Source organism: Nerophis ophidion, linkage group LG18 (genome assembly GCF_033978795.1).
Source record: "Nerophis ophidion isolate RoL-2023_Sa linkage group LG18, RoL_Noph_v1.0, whole genome shotgun sequence".
NCBI lineage: Eukaryota > Metazoa > Chordata > Actinopteri > Syngnathiformes > Syngnathidae > Nerophis > Nerophis ophidion.
In genome coordinates, this window is record NC_084628.1 from 34,001,725 (window position 1) to 34,021,698 (window position 19,974).

At 41.3% G+C, this 19,974-nt stretch overlaps 1 protein-coding gene across 5 annotated transcripts in view; it reads right to left on the reverse strand.

The window, feature by feature from the left end:
- Positions 1-19,974, reverse strand: part of plch1 (phospholipase C, eta 1) — a 163,948-nt gene that overhangs the window by 44,714 nt on the left and 99,260 nt on the right. For all 5 annotated transcript variants that reach the window (XM_061878019.1, XM_061878018.1, XM_061878017.1 and 2 more), the window contains exons 9-12: positions 17,813-17,984; positions 15,041-15,148; positions 8,604-8,759; positions 6,243-6,305 (exon numbers count right to left, since the gene is read on the reverse strand). In XM_061878019.1, coding sequence (XP_061734003.1) covers positions 6,243-6,305; positions 8,604-8,759; positions 15,041-15,148; positions 17,813-17,984 — 499 coding nt within the window. The remainder of the gene's footprint in view (positions 1-6,242; positions 6,306-8,603; positions 8,760-15,040; positions 15,149-17,812; positions 17,985-19,974) is intronic.

A 19,974-nucleotide genomic window follows, 5' to 3' on the forward strand; every position in this document is an offset into this window, starting at 1 on the left:
ACGTGTGCGCGTGACGTCACAGGGTTATAGGAAGTGTGAGCGCTACGCACACACACAGGTAAAAGTCGTCTGCTTTAACGGCATAATTACACAGTATTTTGGATATCTGTGTTGCTGAATCTTTTGCAATTTGTTCAATTAATATTGGAGAAGTCACAGTAGAAAGATGGAGTTGGGAAGCTTTAGCCTTTAGCCACACAAACACACGGTGATTCCTTGTTTAAAATTCCCGGAGATGAAAATTTACTATGGATCAGAGCGCGGTCAAGCAGACATGGATCCAGACCAAATGTCAACCAGCAGGTTTCGGTGAGGAAATTGTGGTTAAAAAGTCAGAGCTTGTCCATAGCTGCCTTCGACTCGCCTGAGTCACTGTGTGTCAACACTCGGCCGTGGAGACACCCTTCCAACTATCAGGTACTATTTAACTCACTAAAACACTAGCAACACAATAGAAAGATAACGGATTTCCCAGAATGATCCTGGTAAATGTCTTTAAAAACATCGGAATACGTCCCAGTGCTATCGCATTTATTTTTTTATTTCTAGTCCGTCGCTATCAATATCCTCAAACACAAATCTTTCATCCTCGCTCAAATTAATGGGGAAATTGTCGTTTTCTCGGTCCGAATAGCTGTTTTTGTTGGAGAATCCCATTAAAATCAATGTGAATATATGAGGAGCCGTCAACATGTGACGTAATCGTCTGCAACTTCCGGTAAAGGCGAGGCTTTTTCAGGAAGTACCAAAATGGGCGAACTTTATCGTCGATTTTCTCTACTAAGTCCTTTCAGCAAAAATATGGCAATATCGCGAAATGATCAAGTATGACACATAGAATGGACCTGCAATTCCAGTTTAAATAAGAAAATCAAATTTCAGTAGGCCTTTAAATTGTAATAAACACTTATTCGTCTGTTGTTTGATACTTAAAATTAGTTTTGGATGATACCATAAATTTAGGAATCGATCCGATACCAAGTTCTCAGAGGATCACACATTGGTCATAATCAAAGTCCTCATGTGTTCAGGGACATATTTCCTGAGTTTATAAACATAATATTAATTAAAAAAAAAACGAATAAAGATGTTGTGATGCTAAAAAAATATTGACGTAATCATAGTAGCATCGACAAGATACGCTGCTGTACTTGGTATCATTACAGTGGATGTCAGGTGTAGATCCACCCATGGTGTTTACATTGTGACGCCGGTGAGCGATGGTGTGTACTGAAGCATGTTTATCTATTCGTCGTCCCTGCAGGGAGGAGACTTGTAAGAAACGTACTTTATTTTTCGCCATGGGGGCGAGGATTAGTGATTTAGAAGTAGCTTAAACACTTCCGACAGTGGCTGGACTTTAGCTGCTAGCTAGCTAGCCATGTCTTAAAGCACCTCTTCCTGAGGGCGTTACAGTGTTATAACTTCACCTTTATCTTTAGTTTTTAAGCCATAATGTGTCCGTTCTCCCTTTTCTGTCTACACACTGTGTCTGCTGGTAAGTACTCTGTGATTATGTGCTGCCGAACATGCTCCTCTGCTCAAAAAACCATCATGACGTGACGACAACTGGAGCACAGGGGGGAAGTGGCGGACCAGTACTTTTCAGAGGCGGTATAGTACCGAAAGTGATTCATTATTATACTAATACAGGTATACTGTACAACCCTAATGTATACAAATACATACATACAGTATATACATTTACTGTAAATACATACATATATACATTTAGTTATATCTATACATATTTACACATTTTTACATACATACATTATATATGTATATATATATATATATCTATATATATATAAATATATGTATTATATGTATATATATATATATAGTATATATATATATATATACTGTATATATATATATATACACACATAAATATATATATATATATATATATATACACACATAAATATATATATATATATATACACACATAAATAAATATATATATATATATATATATGTATCCGCCTGTCGATCTCACGATCCACTCTTCCCCCGCTCGTGAACAAGACTCCTAGGTACTTGAACTCCTCCACTTGGGGAAGGGTCTCCTACCCACCCCGTAGATGGCACTCCACCCTTTTCCGGACGAGAATCATGGACTCGGACTTGGGGGTGCTGATTCTCATTCCGGTCGCTTTACACTCGGCTGCGAAACGATCCAGTGAGAGCTGAAGATCCCGCCTAGATGAAGCCATCATGACCACATTGTCTGCAAAAAGCAGAGACCTAATCCCGCGGCCACCAAACCGGAACCCCTCAATGCCTTGACTGCGCCTAGAAATTCTTTCCATAAAAGTTATGAACAGAATCGGTGACAAAAGACAGCCTTGGCGGAGTCCAACCCTCACTGGAAACGTGTCCGACTTACTGACACTGCTCGTACAGGGAGCGGACCGCCACAATAAGACAGTCCGATACCCCATACTCTCTGAGCACTCCCCACAGGACTTCCCGAGGAACACGGTCAAATGCCTTCTCTAAGCCCACCAATCACATGTAGACTGGTTGGGCAAACTCCCATGCACCCTCAAGAACCCTGCTGAGAGTATAGAGCTGGTCCACTGTTCCACGACCAGGACGAAAACCACACTGTTCCTCCTGAATCCGAGGTTCGACTATCCGGCGTAGCCTCCTCTCCAGTACACCTGAATAAACCTTACCAGGAAGGCTGAGGAGTGTGATCCCCCAATAGTTGGAACACACCCTCCGTTCCCCTTCTTAAAGAGAGGGACCACAACCCCGGTCTGCCAATCCAAAGGTACCGCCCCCGATGTCCACGTGATGCAGCAGAGTTTTGTCAACCAAGACAGCCCTACAGAAACCAGAGCCTTAAGGAGCTCCGGGCGGATCTCATCCACCCCTGGGGCCTTACCATCGAGGAGCTTTTTAACTACCTCAGCAACCTCAGCCCCAGAAATAGGAGAGCCCACCACAGATTCTCCTGGCACTGCTTCCTCATAGGATGACGTGTTGGTGGGATTGAGGATTTCTTCAAAGTATTCCTTCCACCAATCCACAACATCCGCAGTCGAGGTCAGCTGAGCACCATCCACACCATACACGGTGTTGACAGTGCACTGCTTCCCCATCCTGAGGCGGCGGATGGTGGTCCAGAATTGCTTCAAAGCCGTCCGGAAGTCGTTTTCCATGGCTTCTCCGAGCTCCTCCCATGTCCGAGTCTTTGCCTCCGCGACCGCTGAAGCTGCACACCGCTTGGCCTGTCGGTAACTGTCCACTGTCTCCGGAGTCCTATGAGCCAAAAGAACCCGATAGGACTCCTTCTTCAGCTTGACGGCGTCCCTTACCGCTGGTGTCCACCAACGGGTTCTAGGATTACCGCCACGACAGGCACCAACAACCTTGCAGCCACAGCTGCAGTCAGCCGCCTCGACAATAGAAATGTGGAACATGGTCCACTCTGACTCAATGACCAGCGCCTCCCTCATGACATGATCAAAGTTCTTCCGGAGGTGGGAATTGAAACTCTCTCTGACAGAAGACTGCCAGACGTTCTCAGCAGACCCTCACAATGCGTTTGGGCCTGCCAGGTCTGTCCAGCATCCTCCCCCACCATCGCAGCCAACTCACCGCCATGTGGTGATCGGTAGAAAGCTCTGTCTGCCCCTGTCTTCACCCGAGTGTCCAAAACATGAGGCCGCAAATCCGATGAGACAATTACAAAGTCAATCACGGAACTGCGGCCTAAGGTGTCCTGATGCCAAGTGCACATTTGGATACCGTTATGTTTGAAAATGGTGTTTGTTATGTACAATCTGTGACAAACACAGAAGTCCAATAACAAAACACCACTCGGGTTCAGATTCGGGCGGTCACTCTTCCAAATCGCGCCTCTCTAGGTTTCACTGTCGTTGCCAACATGAGCGTTGATGTCCCCCAGTAGGACAAGGGAATCACCCGGGAAGCACTTTTCAGTAATCCCTCGAGTGTATCCAAAAAGGGTGGGTACTCTGAACTGCTGTTTTGTGCGTAAGCATAAACAACAGTCAGGACCCGTCCCCCCCACCCAAAGACAGAGGGAGGCTACCCTCTCGTCCACTGGGTTGAACTCCAACGTACAGGCTTTGAGGCGGGGGGGCAATTAAAATTGCCACCCCAGCTCGTCGCCTCTCACTGCGTGCAACGCCAGTTTGGAAGAGAGTCCAGTCCCCCTCGAGAGAACTGGTTCCAGAGCTCGCCATCGTGCACCAACTCCGGGCCTGGCTCCGGAGCGGAACACCGGTGACTCGAGTCCGGGCGATGGAAATCTGAGTCTACTTTGCTGTATATCCATAGAAGTCTTCGAGCTGCTCTTTGTCTGATCTCTCACCTAGGACCTGTTTGTCTTAGGAGACCCTACCAGGGGGCTTAAAGCCCCCAGACAACATAGCTCCTGGGATCATTGGGACACGCAAACTCCTCTACCACGATAAGGTGGCACCTCTCTGTTCACAAAACAAAATAAAGGTATGAAAAATACTTTTTTTAGTCAAGGTAAACGTAAAGATATATTTACGTTAAAATACATTTTTAAAAGCTACCCGACTGAGCCCAAACCTAATAACGGTATTGACCAAAATATAACACAATAATTTACATAACATAATATTTTACTGGCATGCGTATGTTTGAGTGACGGGAAGAAAATATCTGACTCGATAGTGCTACATGTTGGTTTGCATGAACAAATCCAGACACCTATATAGAAAAAAACAAAACCAGTAAACTTGGCACGTTGTGTCAATGGTAAATAAAAACAGATTACAATATTTGCAAATCACTTTTAACTTATATTCAATTAAATAGACTGCATACAAGATATTTATTGTTCCAATTGGGAAATTTGTTGTTTTTTTGCAAATAATCATTAATTTAAAATTTAATGCAAAAAAAGTTGGCACAGTAGCATTTTTACCACTATGTTACATGGCCTTTCCTTTTAGCAACACTCAGTAAATGTTTGGAAAATGAGGAGACCAATTTTTGAAGCTTTTCGGGTGGAATTCTTTCCCATTCTTGCTAGATGTGCAGCTTAAGTTATTTAACAGTCCGGGGTCTCCGTTGTGGTATTTTAGGTCTGGACTACAGGCAGGGTAGTCTAGTCCCCACACTCTTTTACGAAGAGGCCACGCTGTTGTAACACGTGCAGAATGTGTCTTGGCATTGTCTTGCTGAAATAAGGAGGGGCGTCCAAGATAACGTTGCTTGGATGGCAACATATGCTCCAAAACCTGTATGTACCTTTCAGCATTAATGGTTTCTTCACAGATGTGTAAGTTACCCATGCCTTGGGCAGTAATACACCCCCATACCATCACAGGTGCTGGCTTTTGAACTTTGCACCCAGAACAATGCGGATGGTTCTTTTCCTCTTTTTGTCCACAGTTTCCAATAATAATTTGAAATGTGGATTGTCAGAACACAGAACAGTTTTTCCGCTTTGCATCTTAGAGGAGCTCGGGCCCAGCGAAGCTGACAAAGTTTCTGGGTGTTGTTGATGAATGGCTTTCGCTTTGCATAGTAGAGTTTTAACTTGCACTTAAGATGTAGCGACGAACTGTAGGTACTGACAGCAGTTTTCTGAAGTGTTCCTGAGCCCATGAGGTGATATCCTTTACACACTCTCTTTTTGATGCCGTAAAGCCTGGGACCTGACGAAGGTCCATAATATCATCGCTTACATGCAGTGATTTCTCCAGATTTTCTGAACATTTTGATAATATTACGGACCTTAGATGGTAAAATCCCTAAATTCCTTGCAATAGCTTGTTAAGAAATGTTGTTCTCAAACTGTTGGACAACTTGCTCACCCATTTGTTCACAATGTGATGACCCTCGCCCCATACTTGTTTGTGAATGACTAAGCATTTAATGGAAACTGCTTTTATACCCAATCATGGCACCCACATTTTCCCAATCAGCCTGTTCACCTGCGGGATGTTCCAAATAAGTGTTTGATGAGCATTCCTCTGCTTTTTCAGTCTTTTTTGCCACTTTTGAAACAATTCCAAATTTGCTAATATTTGCAAAAAATAAAGTTTACACAATATGCCAACTTCACTACTTTTAGGTTTTGTAAAAAAAATTTTTTTTGCCCATTGTTCTGAGCGTGTGAGCAAGATAAACTCACTTTTTATCTGATGCTTTGTGTTTCATCCGCAGCTAATCCGAAGCTCAATCTAATTAAAACTCAAGAAAAAAGAACCTTCTATGGACCTCACCTTCTGTTTGAATGTGGCAATGAAGGACCTGCTTTGGGATTTCTTTAGAACCCCCCTGGAGCTCTGCAACACACACACACACAACACAGTATTTGCGGGGGACCTAAAAAAAGACGGTAAATCGTTTTGTTGCTGAAAGGGCTGCATCGGACGTCAGCCAGCAGAATATACATGGAGAAGAAGGGTAATAATTAAGGAAAACAACACAGGGAGGAGTGCGACAGCAGAATGTAAAAGACAGTAGAAAAAACCCAACAGTAGTCAGAAAACAGGCTTCTAAAAAAAACCAAGTGTGGAAATGAAATATTAAGTAAGGCTGTGGTACACTTTTAGTTTCACGTCACTTAGGAGCCTTTTTTCTACATGTTACATGACATACAGCTGACGTTTGCAACCGGCCGTGTGTGTGTGTGTGTTGCATCCAGAACCAGCTTTTTTTCCCCGTGACGCACGGGGATGACATAGTTTTATGTTTGTTTTCAATCGTTACTTATTTCAGTGTTTTTCAACCTTTTTTGAGGCAAGGCACATTTTTTTCATTAAAAAAGGCACACCACTAGGGGTGTAACGGTACACAAAAATTTCAGTTCGGTACGAGCCTCGGTTTAGAGGTCACGGTTCGGTTCATTTTCAGTACAGTAAGAAAACTTGGCAGTAAGAGGATACATGGGCTTATTGTTCTTCCACCATAGAAGTGGGTCAAAATCTAGTTTTTAATGCAATACAGCAACCCCCTGCGACCCCGAATGGATGGATGGATGTTCTTAAATCTGCTGCTATAAAAACATTTGTTATTGCTTCAGCCCTGCCTGACTCGCCGAGGAAAGGCTGCTTGAATGCGGTGGTGACGCTTCACAGACGTTAGCATGTTTGACGTGTTGGCAGAAGCGCACCCTACTGCTGTTGAACAATGTCGGCAAACCTCCGTCCTCCATTGTTGTATCGCACCGCGCAGCCAAAGTGTTCCCAAACGGGAGATGTTAACGAGGCAGGAGGGTCTTCCAGCTCTGGCTTTTGCATGTTGTCCTAGTCCGGTCGCTGCCAGCCTGCCCTGTGCTGTGCCTCGCTCTGCATAGTTTACACAATGTGCGGTGCGCTACCTAATATGTCCGTGTAGAAACTCGTTCGGTACACCTTTGAAACGAACCGAAACCCCTGTACCGAAACGGTTCAATACAAATATACGTAACGTTACACCCCTACACACCACCAGCAGAAAACATTAAAAAAATGAAACTCCACAAGGTCGTCGTGCCTTATTTTGAAGTGAATTGTGACGTGAAATTAACTATATTTATATAGCGATTTTCTCTAGTGACTCAAAGCGCTTTTACATAGTGAAACCCAAAATCTAAGGTACATTTAAACCAGTGTGGGTGGCACTGGGAGCAAGTGGGTAAAGTGTTTAAGCCCAAGGACAAAACGGCAGAGACGAGGATGGCGGAAGCGGGGATCGAACCTGGAACCCTCAAGTTGCTGGCACGGCCACTCTACCAACCAAGCTATACCGCCCCATGAGTTTGTTGTTGTTTACTTATGTGAAGTGCTTTATCAATCAATCAATGTTTATTTACATTGCCCTAAATTACAAGTGTCTCAAAGGCCTGCACAAGCCACAACGAAATCCTCGGTTCAGAGCCCACATAAGGGCAAGGAAAAACTCACAACCCAGTGGGATGGCAATGTGAATGACTGTGAGAAACCTTGGAGAGAACCACAGATGTGGGTGGGTGGCCCTTCCTGTTTTGCTAGTGTTTTCCTGCATCAGTTTCATGTCTTCCTTTGAGCGCTATTACCCCGCACCTGCTTTGTGTTAGCAAGCAAGGCTATTTAAGTTGTTTCTGTCCTTCTTTGAGGGGACATTGTTGATTGCCAAGTCATGTACAGATGTACTTTGCGGACGCCATCACTGCTCGACACGCTGCAAGTTTTTGCTGTCATCCAGCATTCATTTTCTGTTTACTTTGTAGCCAGTTCAGTATTATTTTCGTTTTGCATAGTCATCCCTAAGCTTAATTGCCTTTTGTCTTTCCCTTCATTTTGGGTTTAAGCGTTACATAACTTTTTACCTTTTGCATATTGGGTTCACGACAAACTGTCCTCTATTCACCCGACGCATTCCGACTTTTACAAAGCAATCAACTACCTGCTGCTACCTACTGACGTGTAGTATTAAAAGGTCACCCTGTCGAGTTTTACACAGCACGGACACTAAGGAACAGTACATAATTATTGATTTGCAAACAATATTTTTTAGTCCAATAAGGTGAAGTTGCATAATTTCCCATGGCACACCAGACAATATCTGGTTGAAAAACACTGAATTATTTGCATCATCAGTACTGGACTGCTGTGGTGTACCTGGCGCAGGTTTTTCTGGAGGCCCTGGTGCGTGGCCCTCAACAGGGCTCTGATGCTGAAGCTGTCGGTGTCTTCCTTGTCTCCAATGCGAGACTCCTTGAGGAGAGAGTCCAGTTTCTTCCTGATGTGGGACTCCACTTGGTGATGACCGTTTCCCTGTGAGGAAGAAGAAAGGTAAGCAGGGAGGAGGGAAAGCTGCATTGAATTACTGTATTTTTCATTAGGTGCAGTTTAAAGGGGAACTGCACTTTTTTCGGAATTTCGCCTATCATTCACAAAACTTATGTGAGACAAGCACACACATTTTTCTTTTTTATGTATTCTGAATAGTAAATAAATGCCTGCAAAAGTCAGATTACAATGGAGCCTATAGGAGCTGCTTACACACTGTATACATACATATCCGTGATTGTGTGCTGCCGAACATGCTCCTCTGCTCGTAAAACCACCATGACGTGACGACAACGGGGGCACATTTTATACAGATACATATATATACATATATATATATATATATATATATATATATATATATATATATATATATATATATATATATATATATATATAGATACATATATATATATACACATATATATACATATATATACATCTATATACATATATATATATACATCTATATATATATATACATATATATACATACATATATATACATATACACATATACATATATACATATACACATATATATATACATATACACACATATATATATACATATACACACATATATATATACATATACACACATATATATATATATATATATATATATATATATATATATATATATATATATATATATATATATATATATATATGAATAATTGAACATTACTGCCCCTGGTGTCTGAACCATCATCCCACTCAGTAAAACATAAAAGTAATGGGACATTCATCCTCTGCTGTTGCCATTTCTAATATAAAGTAATGTAAACTTCTTACTTATATCTGTCAGTAAACTCGCCATTAAAAGCACTAAAACATACCGGTGTAGTGAGTTTGCATAATTCACCCAAGGAACGTTAGTTATTTGAGAGTTCCGGTCAGACAGTTTTTCACGGGACACATTTCCGGCGCCCTATGGTAGGGAAAATACGGTCGTTATAGTTCTGAACGACACATAAAAACAACCTCTAAATCCTGCCCCTGAATGACAATCTACCTTGTTAGCAATGCTGTCCAAATTCCTTATTGTGCTTACTCCAAACCCTGCACTCTGAAGAACCACTGCAAAATACATTTTTTTTGCACAAGAAGCCAAGAAGGAAGGAAGCAATTATCCAGCATTTCAAGCCAATGGCGTTAAATTTCACAACACAGCCAAAGATGCTTATCTCTTTGTGATTTAATGAGCTCGGTATAAAAAGCTCTCGTCAGTATAAAAACCTGCTACCGCCACTTTAAAAAGGCAAACATCATCCAAAGCGGCATCTGCGGCCCAGCGCCTCCAGCTAAATATGGGAGGACGACGCCGCATTTAGTCACACAGGGGAACCATCTGACAAGCGACTGGAGAGCTTGCCTGCTTCATATATGCAGTAATAAGGAGAAATAGGACACTAGGGTACATCAACATATATGAGGGCTGAAGAAGGACACTACAGAAAGGCATTATCAACAAGAAGTAGGAACAGGCTTGAGATGGTATGAAAATGTTGGCATTTCCCTCATAGAATATCCAAGCCTTATGAATAGATTTGCATAATTAAACGTTGATCTTTTTAAAACATAAGTGAAGTGGCAATAATTCAAATTAACTAATTGTGTGAGCGTTGGTTTTATTCACTCAAAGTTAAAGTACCAATGATTGTCACACACACACACTAGGTGGGGTGAAATTTGTCCTCTGCTTTCGACCCTTCCCCTTGTTCACCCCTTGGGAGGTGAGGGGAGCAGTGAGCAGCAGCGGTGGCCGTGCCCAGGAATCATTTTGGTGATTTAACCTCCAATTCCAACCCTTGATGCTGAGTGCCTAGCAGGGAGGTAATGGGTCCCGTTGTTATAGTCTTTTGTATGACATTATTGTGACGATATGTCACATTCACGTCTTATTATGTTTCCTTAGTTGGTGGTTTTCCTGCTCCCCCTTTTATTTTAGTTCAATTTCCTGCTTGTCTTTCCCCTCACCCGTCTCTGATTGGCAGCCTGGTCACACCTGTTTTCTATCAGCTGGCTGCTATTTATGCCTCCCTCACCCTCCAGTCAGGGCTCGGTGAGTGTTTCCTGTCTCCTATTTCCTGATTCCTGTTATCATATTTAAGGCCTACTGAAACCCACTACTACCGACCACGCAGTCTGATAGTTTATATATCAATGATGAAATCTTAACATTGCAACACATGCCAATACGGCCGGGTTAGTTTACTGAATTGCAATTTTAAATTTTGCGCAAAGTATCCTGTTGAAAACGTCGCGGTATGATGACGCGTACGCGTGACGTATCAGATTGTAGTGGACATTTTGATCCAGTACCAATCACAGCTATAAGTGGTCTGCTTTAATCGCATAATTACACAGTATTCTGGACATCTGTGTTGCTGAATCTTTTGCAATTTGTTCAATTAATAATAGAGACGTCAAAGAAGAAAGATGTAGGTGGGAAGCGGTGAATTGCTGCCTCCTTTAGCAACACAAACGCAGCCGGTGTTTCCTTGTTTACATTCGGCTCTTACCGTAGACATGAGCGGAGAGTTTGCGTCGTTCCTCCTGCAGCTGTGGTCTCTCTTGCCTCCTGCCACCGGCCGCCACCGACTGTCAGATGCTTACTCCGTAGAGGGAAAAAAATGAATAAATCTCAGCCCGGCTGCCTTGCCTCGCCGAGAAACGTGGCTTCCCTCGGAGACACTGGCGGTCACCGCACCCGTGGCCACACCCCTACGACTTTCAGATGCGACTATATAATCTCACTAAAACACTAGTAACACAATAAGCAGATAAGAGATTTTCCAGAATTATCCTAGTAAATGTGTCTAATAACATCTGAATCGCTCCCACTGCCCTCGTCTTTTTTTTTCCCTAGTCCTTCACTCTCACTTTCCTCATCCAAGAATCTTTCATTTTCACTCAAATTAATGGGGAAATTGTTGTTTTCTCAGTCCGAATCGCTCTCACTGCTGGTGGCCGTGATTGTAAACAATGTGAGGATGTGAGGAGCTCCACAACCTGTGACGTCATGCGGACATCGTCTGCTACTTCCGGTACAGGCAAGGCGTTTTTATTAGCGACCAAAAGTTGCGAACTTTATCGTCGATGTTCTCTACTAAATCCTTTCAGCAAAAATATGGCAATATCGCAAAATGATCAAGTATGACACATAGAATGGATCTGCTATCCCCGTTTGAATAAGAAAATCTCATGTCAGTAGGCCTTTAAAGTCTGCATCTTGGGGTTCACCGCCAACAGATCACGACAATTCTGCTTTTGTTTTAAAAGTATCCCCAATCCCACTGCTTTGTTTCTGGAGTTAATTTTAAAGCGACCCCATTCCAAGCAATCCAATGCTGTGCTTGGTTTGACTACTTTGTTTGACTCCTGCACTAATCTGGACATGACAGGCACACTTTCACCGGCCCTAGCACCCTGGCAACAGGTGGTACTCGACCTACAATTTAAACATGTCCTATAATTAACGGAGTCATTTGTCCTTTCAGTCATTAATGATAACCGCCATCTTGCACAAAACAAAATAACAGAATGACTCAAAATAAGCACAAAAACTAGGAACATTGTAGTAATGGGTGCTGGCAAGCAGGTAGTCTACACAGTAGAAGACAACAATGTTCTCATCCAAGGCTGAGTAATCCTAAATGTATTAAATGACATTAAAATAAACGGCAATGACTTTCCAGGAGCTACAGTTCCACTCCAGCCCTGTAGGTGGAAGTAATCTGGAACTTTCATCAGCTGGTTCTGGTGGGTCTTATCTCATTGGTGCCAATGCCAGTAGCAAGAGGAATAGTTTGACAACTATTTATTTGTTCCACACTACACCGCTAATTTACATGCAATTTTGTGGACAGGAACCACAAAGGAGTCAATTTTGATCGAGTTCGAAATTAGAATGTGGATCAGGGAAATAATTTGCTCATAATGGAAGAGCCAACCCCTTCACTTCACAATGCAAATGTGAATACTTAATAATGGGGACCACAAAAAAATGGCATTATTGGTTTATTTTATCAAAAAAATCTTAGGGTACATTAAACATATGTTTCTAATTGCAATCAAAGAACAATTGTCTTTTATTAATAAGTAAACAAACAAAGACTCCTAATTTCTCTGCTGACATATGCAGTAACATATTGTGTCATTTATTATTCTATTATTTTGTCAACATTATATGAAGGACAAGCTGTAAAAATTTATAAAAAATTTCCATTTCAACATGTTTTATCTACACTTCTGTTAAAATGTAATAATCACTTATCCTTCTTTTGTTTGGATACTTTACATTAGTTTTGGATGATACCACAAATGTAGGTATCGATCCAATATCAAGTAGTTACAGTATTATACATTGGTCATGAATTAAGTTCTCATGTGTCCAGGGACATATTTTCTGAGTTTATAAACATATTATCCATTTTTCTAAAAGGATAAAAGATTTTGTGACAGTAAAAAATATTGATGTAATCATAGTAGTATTGACTAGATACGCTATTGTACTTGGTATCATTACAGTGGATGTTAGGTGTAGATCCACCCATGGCATTTGTTTACATTCAACACTGCAGACTGCGGCTGGACGTTAGCCGCTAGCTAGCTAGCCATTGTTATGGGTCAAACTCCGGCTGCTTCACATTCTGTTGCAGTCACTCTCTCTCCGCTGCCAGCCTGCTTCCGCGCAGCTGCAGGCACTCAGCAATCAACGCACCTGTCTGTGATGAGCGGTCAGCCTTCATAAGCCAACGCAACCTGAGATTTGACGCCAGAACGTAGCTTCTCGTACCCGGTACAGTAAGCCCACACGTCTCTAGCTCTCCTGCATTTGCATTCTCTCTCCCTGTGCTCCCTCCCCGTCGTGCTCATCGTCTCTTGTTTTGTGTCGTTCTCCAGCTCCCCGTCGTCCCTCCTTGTCATCGAGTTGTGTGTCTCATCACCTTGGACCCCTGTGGATTTCCCCTTGCCTTCCGGGACTTCGACCTCATGCCTGCCTACCGACCACGACGCCACGCTCCTGTCCTTGACCATCCGCCTGTCCTCCGACGCTCAAGCCTGCCTTGCCTTAATTGGACATCCGCATGGATCTCAACACGCACCCTCAACACCCTCTGACATCCACCCTCAGATAAGCCTCACACTTATATCTCTTTGGTTTAATTACACACACCGCACCTACATACTAAGCTGCCGTCTTCTTCTCCCGCTGTCTCGTCACAGCCATGCCGAGAGTGGAGTCGGCTGTCTTGGTTGCTTTGTTGGGTCTGCTCCTGTCTCTGGCTATGCTCCCTCCACCCCAGCGGACGATGGCGTGGAACACCGCAGAGGCCACCACAGTGGATATGTTTCTTTTACTTTGTATTCATAGCTGTATGTAGAAGTGTCTGGTTGTATCTGCTGCTTTAATGTCTTTGATGTCCTCTGTGTTCCTTGATGTTTGATGTTTCCCTCTTACACACATGTAAGAGGGATGTGTACTATGGCTATGAGTTGTTTTTTTTCCCTTGGCCTCAGTCTGCACCCCCTCTCCAGGGCCCATGCTAAGACCGATTTTTTTATTTTATTTTAATCTTCTATTTTTTTCTCCCATTCCCCCCACCTCCTTGTTTACCTGTATCTCACTTTTTTTGTAAGGGGCGCTGGAAGCCGGCAGACCCTTCAGCGATCCTGTTCTGTCTCCCTGTAATGTTTGTCTGATATTGAATGGGATTGTGCTGAAAATTTAAATTTTCCTGAAGGAACTCTCCTGACGGAATAAATAAAGTACTATCTAATCTATCTAATCTAATCTAAAGCACCTCTTTCTGAGAGCATTTCAGTGTCATAGTTTCACCTTTATCGTTAGTTTTTAAGACAAAATGCGTCCATTCTCCCTTTTGTGTCTGCTTGTAAGTACTCTGTGATTGTGCGCTGCCGAACATGCTCCTCTGCTTGTAAAACCGGCAATGTGACAACGACGCGCCATCATGCCCGGGAACCCGTACCATTTTTGATTCATTAGTACCTTGATCCTGTACTAGTACCGGTACACCGTACAACCCTAGTGCTAGCTAATGAGCTATAAGCCATGGGCAGTCAACTCATTGTCCAGCACTGCTCTTAAGGCGTTGGAGAGGGATGGTCACACAACACACTCCCTTGCAAATTGACAATGTGAGTTAGAGTGAGGGTTTGAATGTGCAGGTGTACCTTTTTGGAAGCGTAAATTGCGTGAAAAACATTGACATTTTCATTACTTTTAGGACCCTCACATTACTGCTCTTGAGCTTGAAGTCGTCCTCAATTTCGTCCGCGCTGTCATCATCCGAGACTTCGCCTTCCTCGGCATCCGCAGACAGATATGCAGGGAGACGCTTGCCCTGCACAGAAAGACAGGCATCACTTGGAAGCCCGCAAACGGTATGTACCACACGCTCTGTTGTCCCCACATTGAGTGGACCCCCACCACCGATGCACCTTTACGCTGGTCTAAATATAATAAACTCTAAATGATTCATGTGACCCGCCCATATAAGAGGGCCCATTCCTCCACAAACGCATAAATGCACAATCTGCAGCAGATTGTCAGAAAAAGCTCCCCGAGAGGCTCTTCAAGCCGAGTGGGAGCCCATTAGCGAGCATTTCCAAAGGTGTGAGTGGGAGGGGAGATTTTCTGAGCTTTTCCCCAGAAAATCAATGGCAGACTTTCAGGCCCCTGCCGACTCTTGGCAGCTGACATCCTCGCCCTCACTTTTCAATGACGCCACATTTAGCCCTCCAAAATAACACTGACTATTTTCTTGATTTGGTCTAATTACTCTCGGCTACGGCGTCCTTCTGAGAAACGGTAAAAAGCTCTCCAGCTAGAATTTAAAGAGGAGTATAAGACTTTGTGGGGAAATCAATAACGCTCTTTTCTCCTTTAGGACCTTTGATCTGGAGGGATAAAACCTTTTTAAGGAAACAATGCAGGCTGTCTTAGCATTAAAAATGTCTTGTCTGTCCGGAAGCTTGTTCTTTGTCGCCATAGGCGTGAACAACTCCTGTGCTACTAGAAAAGTGAGTCCAAGCAAGAGAGGATCATTGCACGCCGCAATTCTCCTCAAAAAAAATGTTTTTTTTTGCTGGTGCTGCTCCCCCAACAAACCACTGCAAAGTACAGGGCACTGGCTACCGCAGACTGGTAGAAGAGCTCCAACATTAAAGGACCTGAGCTACCTCAGGAAGTAGAAAACCAAAAGCCAGTATAGTTTGAACATTGCGTAAATCGTAAATAAAAACAGAATACAATGATCCTTTTCAACTTATATTCAATTGAATGCACTGCAAAGACAAGATATCTAATGTTCGGACAAAAAAATAAATAAAATTGTTTTATTCCAAATTAACTTAGAAATTAATGGCAGCAACACATTGCAAAAATGTTGGCACAGGGGCATTTTTACCACTGTGTTACATGGCCTTTCCTTTTAACAACACTCAGTAAACGTTTGGGAACTGAGGAGACCAATTTTTGAAGCTTTTGACATGGAATTATTTCCCTTTTTCTTTTTATCTTCTTTTTTTTAGCCTGATTTCCTTAAATCAATAAGCATGTTGAAAATTGAAACGACATGTTCAAAAATGGCCATCTAGACCAGGGGTCACCAACGTGTTGCCCGCGGGCACCAGGTAGCCTGTAAGGACCAGATGAGTCGCCCGCTTGCCTGTTCTGAAAATAGCTCAAATAGCAGCACTTACCAGTAAGCTGCCTCTATTTTTTTAAATGTATTTATTTACTAGCAAGCTAGTCTCGCTTTGCTCGACATTTTTGATTCTAAGAGAGACAAAACTCAAATAGAATTTGAAAATCCAAGAAAATATTTTAAAGACTTTTAAAATATTTTAAAGAATGTATTCACTTGTTTGAATAAATTCTTTTTTTTTTTTTTTTACTTTGCTTCTTATAACTTTCAGAAAGACAATTTTAGAGAAAAAATACAACCTTAAAAATGATTTTAGGGTTTTTAAACACATACCTTTTTACCTTTTAAATTCCTTCCTCTTCTTTCCTGACAATTTAAATCAATGTCCAAGTATTTTTATTTTTTTTTTGTTAAAGAACAATAAATACATTTTAATTCAATTCTTCATTTTAGCTTCTGTTTTTTCGACGAAGAATATTTGTGAAATATTTCTTAAAACTTATTTTGATTAAAATAAAAATATATGTATTCTGGCAAATCTAGAAAATCTGTAGAATCAAAATTAAATCTTATTTCAAAGTATTTTGAATTTCTTTATAAAATTTTGTTCTGGAAAATCTAGAAGAAGTAAAAATGTGTCTTTGTTAGAAATATAGGTTGGTCCAATGCAGATTGGATTTTAACCTATTCAAAACATGTCATCAAAATTCTAAAATTAATCTTAATCAGTAAAAATGACGTATTATGTTCCATAAATTCCTTTTTTAATTTTTTTCTAAACGATTTGAATTAGCTAGTTTTTCTCTTCATTTTTTTCGGTTGAATTTTGAATTTTAAAGAGTTGAAATTGAAGATAAACTATGTTTCAAAATTGTATTTTCATTTTTTTTCGTGTTTTCTCCTCTTTTAAACCGTTCAATTAAGTGTTTTTTCATAATTTATTCTCTACAAAAAACTTTCCGTAAAAGGAAAAAAAATGTACAACGGAATGACGGACAGAAATACCCATTTTTTGTACATATAAATTTATTTATTAAAAGTAAATTGAGCAAATTGGCTATTTCTGGCAATTTATTTAAGTGTGTATCAAACTGGTAGCCCTTCGCATTAATCAGTACCCAAGAAGTAGCTCTTGGTTTCAAAAAGGTTGGTGACCCCTGATCTAAACAAACTATCAATTAAAGTTGAAAGTTAAAGTACCAATGATTGTCACACACACACTAGACGTGGCGAAATTATTCTTTGCATTTGACCCATTACCCTTGATCACCCCTTGGGAGGTGAGGTGAGCAGTGGGTACCAGCAGTGCCACGCCCGGGAATCATTTTTGGTGATTTAACCCCCAATTCCAACCCTTACTTTGATTAGAATCTTCCCCTGCAGACTCTGAGGGCTGGGCAACGTTTTGGACTCTCTGTTGAGCACATCTGTAACATCCAGCTTGTCTCCGAAGACTTCTCTGAGATACTGAGCAATCTTCTTCTGCTGCTGGATGGTGCAGTGATTCTCAATGGACAGAATGACGGGGTACCTGCAGGAGCACATAGATAATCAAGGACATAAGCCGCCTTGTTCCTCTCACATGTTCAATTTACACAAGCAGGGTGTCAATAATTCAAAGATAAACATCATATATGCGGCGACGCTCCTTCGCCTCTTTGGAGAGACATGGGTCTTGTATTGTGTTGTGTCGTGTATGTCTGTGATTTCATTTGTAATAGTGACTTAGAACGGCTCAAATGTCAGATTTGTCAGGGGTGACTGCCTTCCTTCTCTCTCGCTCTCTCTCTCTCACACACACACGCCTACATCTTTAGGACTACCCTTTTCTAGATATATAAAGATTTGTATTTACAACATTAGTAATACATACATACTATTCAAATATAAAAAAAATGTTGTGAAAAATGAATTGGAATTTCACAAGAAAAATTTTGAATTTTGGCAGTATTGTAAAAAAAGGCGTCATTTTACTCAATGCAAGTCAAAATTTCACAAGAAAAACTGAACAGTTGTGCAATATTATGATAAAAGTTGGAATTTTACTCAACAGTCGCAATTATACAAGAAAAGCTTAATCCTTTGGAAATTTTATTTACTCAATAACAGTCGCAATTATACAAGAAAAGCTTAATCCTTTGGAAATTTTATGAAAAGAGTCGTCATTTTACTCGAAAAACGTCACAATTTTACCAGAACATTTTTAAATGTTGGCAATATAATAATAATCGGAATTTTACTCAAAAAATTTCACTATTTTCCAAGAACAAGAAACCAATAGGCAATATTGTGATAAAAGTCAGAATTTTTTTGACAAATGTCACAATTTTGCATTGACAAATAATAATGTCACATAAAAAAGTAATACATTTACGAAAAAATATTGCAATATTACATAAATGGAAAGAATGAAACATTGTTCCTAATTTTAAGAGAAAAATACTTATTTCGGTAAATGTTTTCCTTTTTTTTCCAAGTTATTAGAGTCCTTAATTACATTATTTATTTGTTTATTTTTTCAAAATTTTGGCCAAAGGGGACGCATTTCAATTTCTTACACACACCTTTTATTACATATGTTGGCCAAAGGGGGAGCACTTCAAATTTTTACACACAATTGTTATTTCATATGTTGACCAAAAGGGAAGCACTTTTAAAACAGACACACAGTCAATTTGTAAAACCCCTCCTTTTTGGGACCACCCTAATGTTGACAGATTTCACCACTGCGTCTGCCTCACAATACGAAGTTCCTGCAGTCCTGGGTTCAAATCCAGGCTCGGGATCTTTCTGTGTGGAGTTTGCATGTTCTCCCCGTGAATGCGTGGGTTCCCTCCGGGTACTCCGGCTTCCCCCCACTTCCAAAGACATGCACCTGGGGATAGGTTGATTGGCAACACTAAATTGGCCCTAGTGTGTGAATGTGAGTGTGAATGTTGTCTGTCTATCTGTGTTGGCCCTGTGATGAGGTGGCGACTTGTCCAGGGTGTACACTGCCTTCCGCCCGATTGTAGCTGAGATAGGCGCCAGCGCCCCCCGCGACCCCGAAAGGGAATAAGCGGTAGAAAATGGATGGATGGATGGGTACAAATGAGACATTCTCTATTAGAGGCAATGGTTTTCCGTATTGGGACCATGATTTATGTCATCACTTGTTCACCGGTCCTCATATGGAAGGTACTTTTCCTTGATGATGTCTCAAGAAAGGTAAAAATACGAGAACACACACACACACACACACACACACACACACACGCCTACATCTTTAGGACTACCCTTTTCTAGATGTATAAAGATTTGTATTTACAACATTAATAACACATACATACTACGCAAATATAAAAAAAGCTTGTTGTGAAAAACGAGTTGGAATTTCACAAGAAAAACTTAGAATTTTGGCAGTATTGTAAAAAAGTCGTCATTTTACTCAATGCAAGTCAAAATTTCACAAGAAAAACTGAACAGTTGTGCAATATTATGATAAAAGTTGGAATTTTACTCAATAACAGTCGCAATTGTAC